This window comes from Buceros rhinoceros, unplaced genomic scaffold (genome assembly GCF_000710305.1).
Source record: "Buceros rhinoceros silvestris isolate BGI_N320 unplaced genomic scaffold, ASM71030v1 scaffold7984, whole genome shotgun sequence".
NCBI classification, from domain to species: domain Eukaryota; kingdom Metazoa; phylum Chordata; class Aves; order Bucerotiformes; family Bucerotidae; genus Buceros; species Buceros rhinoceros.
The window spans coordinates 46,438-57,336 of NW_010410003.1; the positions used below are offsets into that span (position 1 = coordinate 46,438).

The window sequence follows — 10,899 nt, forward strand, 5'->3', positions numbered from 1 at the left end:
ATCATAAAGCTGTAAATCAGAGACGGTTATGGAAGTGTTTTGCATCGTTTGTCATCTTTTTGTCTTCAGTCCTTCAGGAAATGAGATAGCAGATCTTTAACAGCCTCTGAATTCTGTCACTGATCTTTTTTCCAAAACAGAATCACTGCCTAGGTGAAGGTGATGTTTTCAGTCTTGGTTCTGAGCAGGTGAGCTCATCAACAGTGTTTCTACAGATTACAGTTTCTTGCTTCTTTTTCCTCTTCAAGTAGAAAACCACTACCTTCTAGGAAGGCACCAGAAATGACTTCCTGACCATTCTGCCTGAGTGGTTTTCTGAACTAGTTCACTGCACTTTCTGCCTCCTCTAAAATGGGAGCAATGCAGTTTCCTCCCACATTCTCAAACCTGATTCCCATTAGACTAGCTAAACAAGGAAAGTTGTTTCCTACAGCTGTGCACTGGCTTAGGCCAAGTTGTGCTCTGCTCTAGGGAGACCAAATGTCTGAACTGTCTTCAGCTGACTGAGAGTCAGTTTCAAAATCTAAGCTTTCTAACAACATGGAGGAAGTCTGCAGGATGATGTTTTTTGTTCCACAGATTTTCATCTGAAAGCAGAAAACTGTGGCCTTGGAAGGGAGGAGACAGACTCTACCTCCATCCCTATTTTAGAGTCATATGAGCAAGTTTCTGTGGTATGCCCATTCACCATAGGACCCCTATAGGATGCATTTCCTATGTGCTTCTTTAAAAGAAAAATGTGAGAATCTGGTTATTCTGCCTTATTCCTTAGCTAAATTAGTCAGCAATATGAAGTAAAGTAAATAAAAATGTAGTAAAGACATCCGTTATTCCAAAAGGCAAGATTCCTTTAGTTCTTTTAGTTTTAGTCTCTGTTGCTCTGCCTCAGCATTCCGAGATTACAGTTTCCTGACACAGACTCAGAGTAGGCCCTAGACTTCACAAGCGGGTCTTATCTCCAACTGCTCTTATTATTTCATGGGGATGTTCGCCTCTTCCAGTCAGATGACAGAAAGACCTGTTGATCTGCTTATCCAGGTGTATTTCTTTCTCTGTTTTCAGGAGGAAAACTGAATTCTCAAACACAAAAATGGCTATCAGAAGCAATAGGAATTAAGCTTTCTATTTTACGCAATGTAATGTCCCAGAGAAAATTTCTAGAGATTTCTTAGCAAAGCTTTTTCTCCTAATAAATTGTATCCTGAAAGGCTTTTCTACCTAGACTTGAGCATAATGCCTGTCCTTGACCCCTACTCTCTGTATGTCTCCCTGAGACTGATCTTGCATTGTTAAATTCAGATGTTTTTAATTCGCATTCAGAAATAAAGACTTCATCTTGCTTCTGATTAGTTGTGTAGATGCCCTTTTGTTTCTGAAGATGGCTATCGAACTCTGTGACACTGTCTGATTTATCCTTATGTCATTTATTTGAACAAATTATAAAATACTCTTATAATAGGAGAAAAATTAATTTTACTTAACAATGAATCAGGCTTACAGGAGTAATTAACTACAAGAATCAGCAATTCTATACTCATCTCCTTTGCCACTTAAATTACTCTCTAATTCTCATTTTGAGCCTCTATCTTTCTGTTTATGTTGGGACTGTCAGTAAAGGCTTGCTGAACAGTGTGCCTTTACTATCAAGGGCATCTCATCTTCCACCTCTGTAGACACCTCCCCTAACTGAGGTAAGTGACCTTCAAATGTGGAAAATATTGCCCTGTTAACAACTAAAATGTGTGTTTCCACCTTGCAAATCCTATTGTATCTTTCTTCCCAAGTACCTGGTTTCACAATACTGAGAAACATTTTTAAATCATCTTAAATCTCCCATTAAGGGAAACTTATGAAAGACGTCTTCTGTTTCTTGTGTGTTCTTTAGTTTTAAATGTCTCTGTTAACCAAAGCATTTGAGATTTGCACTCAGCATACCTATCTTTGTTTATAACAAAGCATTTCATCTATTTTTCCCTTTTCAAACAAAAAGGTTACTACATGTTCATTGCATGGCTTGGGAATCCAGAAAAATTACAAGGATCATAAATCGCCCCAGGTGCCAGCCTTTTATAACCTTGGAGTGTAATCTTTTACAAGAAATGTTTTGAAGAGTTAATGATATCGATACTAAATATTGCAATTGAACACTAGAGATTCCATGCTAAATATTTTCAGGTCTTTCAATTCTTTCAAAATTATTTCACTTCTGGAAAAGGTTTTGGTATCTATTTCATCCAGTAATTTTCATCTGTTTTCCTGGTGGAAATGAGGTTTAGGCAGTCACATCTATTTATATCTGTGTGCTCCATGTCTCTCAATAATGTCTGAACTGGTTTGCTGATTCAACAGGACTGTCTAAGGCTTTGTGAAGTTTGGAGCCAGATAATGGGAAAAGAGAGGCTAGGATAAAGACTACAAGTGTGAGCCTATGTATCATTGGACAAAAAAAAAATCTACAGTGGCAAAGATACCACTGGAAAAGTTCTATTTATGGGTTTTGACCACCTCTAAATCCAAAAGAAATGAGACTTTGTTAATACCAATGCTCATGGAAACGCTGCTTTTCAAAGCAAATGGAGCCTAGATTGAAGTTTCTGTTTTCCTCTAGAGCGTTCATTTTTAGTAATAAACTTCCCTGAACTTTGGTTTGTTTTACAGAGGAATTTTTCGTGTAAGCTGCATGTATACAGGATTTTAAAATAGGAAAGTAGAGGAGGAATATAGCATTTAAAGTCAGCTCGCCTATTATGTGTTTATGTTATGCTACTTCATGTTATGTTGTTTACATTGGAGGAAAATGTGACTTTTGGGGGGAAAGAAAAATCTATCCATATGGAGTGAGCTAATCTATAGTTTATCTGCTTTTCAAGTCCCACTAAGATTTTAAATGATATTATTGGTAGAACTTGACTGTTATTGAGGATAAGGGTCTTTTATAAACCCTCTGGAGAAGGTTACATATAAACTCATTCGGCTAATTCATAAATACATTGCAAGTATAGATATAACCTCAAATAATTTTTGGTGTCAAAAGACACACACAAAATATTTTTATGTATGAAAATACTTATTAGATAAAATAACTTGAAGCAGTGGAATAATTGCCATGTACTCAAATTGTGGTTAATTGAATTCTTCATCTGTGGCATAGAGAGCCACATGGGGTACAGGTTCTGCATAGAGGAAGCAATTTTCATTAACAGGATATAATTTAGAAAGAGAAAACATATACACTCTGCCTGAAACACAGTTAATAATTAATATGGAATAAATACATAGACATAGACCAAGTTACCGTATTTCTACCTGTCACTCTGTAGAGTTTCAGCAACTCATTTGCATGCTAAGTAAGTATATTTATTCAGAGAGATGACACTGTAACACTACCTTCAAAAGTGGAAGACCTTTATGTCACAGCATCGAAAGTGAGTCATCCTCGTTATTAAAATGGCAGTGAGATCAGAATGGTGATTTGATCTCATGCCTACTCACACCCAAGAAGTTTGCTTGTTTGTGAAATAACATTGTACCATTAAAAAGCTTATAACCAGTTCTCAAATCGATCATTATTGTTGAGGTTGATCAGGTTTTCTTCTACTTTAATAGAGAAAATTAAAACCTCTCAAGAACATTATTTATTGTTTGGATTTCTTACATATGCTGTTAATATTGAGATGTGTTTGCATGCAGAAACCAACTTATTTCAAAGTAAGAAAGAATATCTTGCAGGATATGTGAGAGAAAGACTATAGTATCAATGAAGGGAATGGGTAATTGAAAGGCAACTGCTCCACATGATCCAGTCTCTGTCAACGGCTTGCTGCATCTCTTTATCCAAGCCAAGTTACACCTAATCTTGAAAACAGTTAGTGCTATTTTGGATAAGAAATTCTGTAAATCAGGATCTCAAAATGTGCTTCTGTTGGTACAAAACCTAATCTTGGCCTTAGTCAGGAGAGCTCTAAGTGGATTTTTAAATCCAGCTCATTTTTCAACAGTGCTTTGTGTGACAAGCACACAACTTACGGCTTCAATAAAACTGAAAAGTATTCCTTGAATCAGGGCTCAAAACTCCAAATCTGCTGCAAGGATTTCTTAACGTTTCAGCTGAACACTGAAGCAGAAAGGTAGCAATAATGGAGAGCCACGGAATGAATGCTCCGTGCTGGATCTCAGCCTTCTCTGTGAGCTCTGCCTCAGCTGGGATGTGACTGCAGGATTGGTTCCCGAGCGCAGGCAGCTCCTGGCTGAATTCTTTGTAGACTTCAGGGGTTTTTTTGGTTGGTTGGTTTTATCAATTTTTATCTTCCCCTTTCTACCAATCTGACCACTGAGCCAAGGTGCTGTGTGGATCTCTGTATGGCATACTCCATGCACGAGTACAGCAGCATGAGAAGAAGTGGTTTTACTTTTCTGGTTGTCTGGATTTCAGTTAGCAGCCATATGTAAGATAAAGACCCCTGCAAAATCACAAAGGTTGGAATAGACTGTTCAACTACAAGAAGGCTTTTTGATTTTATTGAGATTACCAAATTTCTGCCATACTACTGTTACAAACCACAGTGCTATTTAATATTACTGAATTGTAGGGCTATACTTCATATTTCCTGCTCTTTTTAATAACAGGTGGTAACAATACTGGCAAACATGTCTGTCTTGGACCAGTGTGCTTCAGAAATAATTCAGGGAAATGGTATGTATTTTGCTGAATTATATTCTCTGTTTGTGGAGAATGGGGGTAGGAGGGAAGGTGGTGGTTACAAGGAAAATACTTCATTTTGCCTCCTGTCTGCAGGATATTGCACATTGCTGCAGGTTACAAAATTAGTCCTTGGGATGGTCCTATGTAACTGAAACACATTACCACTGCTTTAGAAAACTGTGTGTATGACTGTGCTGCTGATGTTCTGTGTGTGACTTACAGACAGAAAGCAAGGTAGCACAAAGTACTTCAACAACCTTTATTCTGATAATCACATTGTATAGGTTGGCAATTCTCACACAGTGAACGGCATCACCTGAGACTTAGCCATGCATACCTGCATTTCGTGCCACTTTTTCACAAGTATTCAGAAATATTATAAATTTTGAAGCATTATGTTTTTATTACTATAAAACAGTTGCCAGTTTTCCTCTACGCTTCTTTAAAGATCATATTATGAGAAATTCATTATGTTGAAAAAACCCTAAGTGTTGCAGTTCTGTGACCAGAAGTCTGACAGTTTAATAATTCTGTGGATAATAATTCTGTGGATAATTCACTGCCTTATTAATATATCTAGAAGCAAAATTCATGGCCAAGCAATATAGTAAGAGGGGGTTTTTTGTTTGGGTTTTCGGTTTTCTGGGGGGTTTTTTTTGGGGGGGTAGATATTAAATTAATGCTGCTTTTTCTGTCCTAGGAATATCCCTTCCACACTATTTTAATTAAGGTTTGGACAGGAATGGTTTGAGTTTGGATCCATCTGAATCTTAGACATGGCTGATTGTAGGTGGGAAAAGGGGTTTCAGAAAGCATCTACAGATCTTGAAACAGAATCGGTCAATTCCCATGTAATATTGGATTTAGATGTTTCTTGCTTTCTGGTGGGAAATTTGAGCTCTGTACACTCAAATGTGACTGGCAAGGAACAGGCACAACTCATTTGCTTGATGTGATCCCCGTGCACACAGAGGTAGTGTGGATTCGATATCCTGGCTAAGGTGAATAGGTGTTGCAGTTTGAGGCCAATGACAAGGTGGAGGTTGAATGGATCTGGATACCGAAGCAATTTAATTACAGATATATGTAATTTTATAAATTACCTGACTTCCCTGTCCTATGCGAAAGACAGTGCAGTGAGGGCGGGGGGAGCAAGCCAGGTTAGTGTCATGGTTTCTTCTATGACCTCCCTGTTGCATGGGAGGGATGGGGCAGTCACAGAGAGAGGTTGGTCAGCTCCACATAGTGGTTCCTGCCATACTCCTGGTCTAGGTTCCCTGTCCTCCTGCAGGTTGGAGGAGTGGTCCTGGACCTCTTGGTGCAGACACATTGGGCTTTCCTACCCAGTCTTTTCTAGAAACTCTTGGTAAGACCCTGCCATTTCCCAGGACCCTAGGAATCTGTAATTATAGGATTGGGTAGAGCATACACTGTCAGTGATATTTGTTTGACCTGTGCTGTTGATAGCACTCACAGTCCAGGTATGACCTGGAAGCTTTTGCACTCCTTTATGATTAACAGATTGGTTGTGTAGTTTGGCTATCTATTTCCTCGAGCACACCAAAACATCTTTCATTGTTTGGGACAGGTGTTTGATTGTATTTCATCTACTAGCAGAAACTGGACTGAAGTTCATGAAATTCTGCTAACAGCTATGCCGACAGGCTGAGCTCAGGCTAGACGCTACAGTAGGTAGAGATGCACACGTGGGTGTTCAAGCAGAATGTGATGAAGTAAAGTTTGTGTATACACTCTGTAATGGAAGTTCACATAGAACCATGTCCCCCTAGGCTTTCGGGAGGGTTGATGCTCCAAAGGCCTTTTGTGTCTGCCCGATGTTGTAATAAACATACGCTGGTCAGAAGCTGGATTCACAAATGTGAGAAGTGACTTTGAATTCTAGAGAGTTTAGAAACATTTTCTTTCCAACTTTGACTTTTTTGAATGTTGATTATTATCTATCTGCATGATTCTGATGCTAATTCTCTTAATTATTTATGCAAATGTCTAATAGTTAAAATCTTCTGGTGCTACCTGAAATAATCTGAATGCTTAATAGCATATGGAGTCTAATAGCACATAATTGTCCTTACATTTAAAATAATCTAGAAAACAGAAATCTGTACAGTCTCATTTGAGGCTGCTTTTTGTGCTGCTACAGTAAGACTATCAACTCCTACAGGCAATGATAAGTTAAATAAACCATTTCAACACGGATGACATTGTCTCTTCTGAAGTGTAAAGTCAAGTCACACAATAAACTTCAAGGGGCAGAGTTTCATCATTTCCCTCATTAAAGGATTCCGCATTCTAAAATACATTTAAACAGTTTGACATGGAAACTTTCAAAGGCTTGCTTAAAAATATATAAACTGAAAAAAAAAAAAAGCTTTAATTCAAAGTAAAACTTCATCTAGAGACCTGAAATACGTCTCTACAGGTTTTTAAGTTAGTGATTATCTTCAGGTTAGTTTCGAAGCAAATAAAGAATTGCATTTAGTTAGACTGATATAAATCTGTGAAATCTAAAATACCAACTTGTAGAGGAGCCAAGAAGTTGGAGGTGGGAAGAGCTAGTGCATTTTCTAGCTATCCAGAAGTTCTGCAGCTTCCTAGTGAAGAGAAACGTATGCACAGATCAGATGCGCCTGAATGCTGATGGCCGCATTGCGGTCCACACTTAGGCATTCTTCATGCCCTGTTTGGGCAGTGATTGGTCTGCATTTACCCAGCTTGCTTTTTCCCTTTACTTTTTTGGACTGAATGTTTTTTTGGAGCAAGGATAACAATGTCTCTTACATCCTTCTAGGTGTTCAACTTTTAATGGAAATGCTTTTTGAAAGATCTTCTTCAGGAAATTCAGCAGAAGTTGCTGCTTGTGAGCGAGTCCAACAGAAATCTGCAGTTACGCTGGCACGACTCAGCCGAGATCCTGAAGTGGCAGATGCAGCCGTAAAACTCAGCTGTAAGGATATATCACTAGCTTAATGGCAGACTGAAAAACAAGGAGGAACTGCCAGTCATGGAGAAGCTCTTTTTAACTTTTAGCCTCACTTGGTAATGTTTATAGAACAGGTTCCCTATACAGTCTGTCCAGAGAGTGATGGAGGAGGTCGTGCTAAATGAACCTCTGGCTCATTTCCCAGAGGAACCTGAGGTGCAGCGTCCACTCAACACATGGCTGTGGCAGACTTGTGCCAGCTGACAGTGATGCCTCCTCCATTTTTTAATTTAAATCCTTGTGCAGGACCTGTCAGAGGACAGAAAACTTGGACCCCTGCAGGTGCAGAAGTGATGAATCTAACAGGAAGAAACATTCTTTCAGCTGGCATTTTTAAAGGGCGTGTGGGAGGATTGATAGAGAAGAAATGGAGGTCACTATTTTCACTCTGAAGCGGCAGTAGTGGGTACAAACAATGCAATTGTTGTAAAGCATAAACAAACTATTAATTATGAGTGGTCTGAACTGCATAGCTCTGTGGACAGTCCCTTAAGTATTTGCATATCATCTCTGCATTAGAGATCACATCTACTAAGGAAGATAAACATGAAACAGCTTAAAAAAAAAAAGACCTCCATCTCAAAATAAAGAGTTTGTTTTTCTAAATTATTTCTCCTGATTCTCTTTTATGCACTCAGGTATTCCTCGCCTAATTAAACTTTGCAGATCACCAGCCGAAAGAAACAACAGTGATTCTGTTTTAGTGGCATGTCTGGTAGGTACATTTAATTTTTCTTTCATGCCTGACCTGAAAAAAAGCAGAAAACCCCCCAGTCCTATAGATTTCAAAATGCTAAGTATTGCAGGAAGCTTTTAAATTCATGCCAGGATCTCCTGCTTTTCCCCTTAAGCATAATCCTCTACAGTGTCAATTATTTATCTTCTGATTGAAGATATAAGCACATATGGAAAAATGGCTTCATCTTCACATTATTGAGCACTAAAAACATTTCAGTGAAACGCTTCAGAATTTAACATTTCAGTAGTTCTCACATTCCATTCTGTGATGCTGTTTGCAGAAATGAGCCTTGAATCACAGGGGCAGCAGCCCTTTATCTGCACACACACATACACACGGAAATACTTACCTAAAGCAGCCAAAGATTGGAAAGGAGATTTCTTACTTTCACTACAATCTGTTATTTTCCGTTTGAGTCTCCAAGACAATCTAGTGTTCAGCTAAGGAGTGGCCAACAGAAGGTTAACACTTTTGCTGCTGAGGAGAAAGATCCCAGCTGCTGGCCCTACACTACATGGACTGTAAGTGCAGCCAGCTGTCAGAATTGAGTGATGCCACCAAGCGTTCTGTGACAGGAAAGTGCTCTGGGACGTTGGTGATCTAGGGTTAGGAGATAGGTTTTGATGAATGAAGACTGGAGAATATTGTTTGACAGTGCTTTTCAGTATTAATGTTATTTCAAAAGTAGAAGTAAAGATTGGTTATTGCATCTTTGATGAACAGCTAGTTCTGTACCAGCACATGAGAAGTTTTGTTCAAGCAGGATTTGCTCAGGATGAAAAGAGTATGAATGAGAGCATAAGAAATGCTGTGGTTATTCTTCATCCATGCTGAGGAGGCTTGTTAATCTGGTACGTCTACAGTAGAGGCCACAGAGTGATGGCATCAAACCAGACCGATTTTTCTGTCTCATTGAAGTTGTTGCTGCACATTTCTTGAATCCATGCCTATTGCCTGAGAAGTTACCTGCCTGTCTGTCAGCAACTCTGCTTCTCCTGATAATTTAGCCTGATGACACTTTCTGATAAACATATTGCAAAAATATTGTCCTCGAGACATAAGCTACTTCAGGTTCTGATAGGTATTATCACTAAAGCCTAAGGGCTTCTTCTTTTTGGTATTTTTAGATGGTTGTTCACTTTTTGGATATTTTAAGGCAGGCAATTAACTCTTGTGTTAGTGCTGCGCTGACAAACAGCACAGAGATAAGCTGTTCACGCTATCAGACCTCGCTAATAGAAGACAATTTTAATTCTTGAGGAAAGCTAGCCTGCTTTCCAGTTGCGTCTGTTGTGTCAAGTTGCTAGAGGTATATAATTGTGTATTTTTCTCTAGTGAGAAAAACAAGTAACTTCTAAGAGGGGAAGAGTTTATGAAGATAATAACAACATCAATGAAATTTGTACAGTGCAGCCTCATACTCGGAACAAGTGGCAGTTTTATTTCTTCTCAAATGGTTTATAGTGTACGGCTTCTTTCTACTACACTAATATCTAAAAGATTTATGTTATGGGCATTGCATAAAATTTCGGCAGCAGACATTTTCTGAATCGGATGACTTACAGTTCTCATAAATAAGACAAAAGCTAAGAGGCGAGTTGAGATACAAAGAGCCACTGTGAGACATGCAGCAGGTCAGAGATAGGTTTACAAAGTGCTCTGACTCTCACCTCTGTGTTCAACACCACACCATCCCTGCTGCTCAGGTGTGAGAGGCCTGTGCCAATCACAAAGAATTGTCATTTAATAGCTGCGTATGAGGGGACACTGGTCTGACAGACAAAGAAAGTAAAGAGTCTGACTGGGTAGAAGAGTCTGTAGACCCGCACAGTTCAGTTTTGAGTCCTGGCTAATATTTAGGGATAGTTATAAAGGATTCCTGCAACAAAGGCTTTGTCAAACCTTAACAGTATTACAGTCATGGTGTTTTGTTTTTCTAGGCAGCCTTACGGAGACTAGCAGTTATGAGTCCCGACGGACTTGAAGATTCAGATTTTCAGCAGCTAGTAAAGCCCAGACTTGTGGATTCCTTTCTGCTATGCACAAATATGGAAGAGAGCTTTGTATAAATGTGAGCCAAAAACCTTTGAAAAAATAATCAAGATGATAGGTATACAATTAGATAATACGTATACAATTTTATTGAGGTTTAGGCCTGTTGTTATTTATGACTTATTTATTTTAAAACCATGAACGTGTGGTTTGTAAGTGAAGATGGAATAAGGAAACTTGTTTCAGTGGCTTGCAAAAGTAATTTTTAATTTTATTTTCCTGCCAAGATTTGTGAACAGACCTTATCGCTGCAGTCTACCAAAATGTTGTTGTTTTGTTTAATATAGATGAATCAAGATAACGAAGCCAAGAATTTGGTGCTCTGATGGTAAATGTTTCTAATAATGTTTTATCACTGATATGTTTTCTACAGTTAGAACATTTTACAGTTTTTTTAAGAAACAC

General features: G+C 38.6%; 1 protein-coding gene across 1 annotated transcript in view; it reads left to right on the plus strand.

The window, feature by feature from the left end:
• INSC (inscuteable homolog (Drosophila)) overlaps positions 1–10,645 on the plus strand; it is a 51,084-nt gene extending 40,439 nt beyond the window's left edge. Inside the window, exons 9-12 of the mRNA XM_010135437.1 lie at positions 4,627–4,693; positions 7,512–7,667; positions 8,342–8,418; positions 10,383–10,645. Coding sequence (XP_010133739.1) covers positions 4,627–4,693; positions 7,512–7,667; positions 8,342–8,418; positions 10,383–10,511 — 429 coding nt within the window. The 3' untranslated portion in view covers positions 10,512–10,645. The remainder of the gene's footprint in view (positions 1–4,626; positions 4,694–7,511; positions 7,668–8,341; positions 8,419–10,382) is intronic.
• Positions 10,646–10,899: the final 254 nt, after the last annotated feature.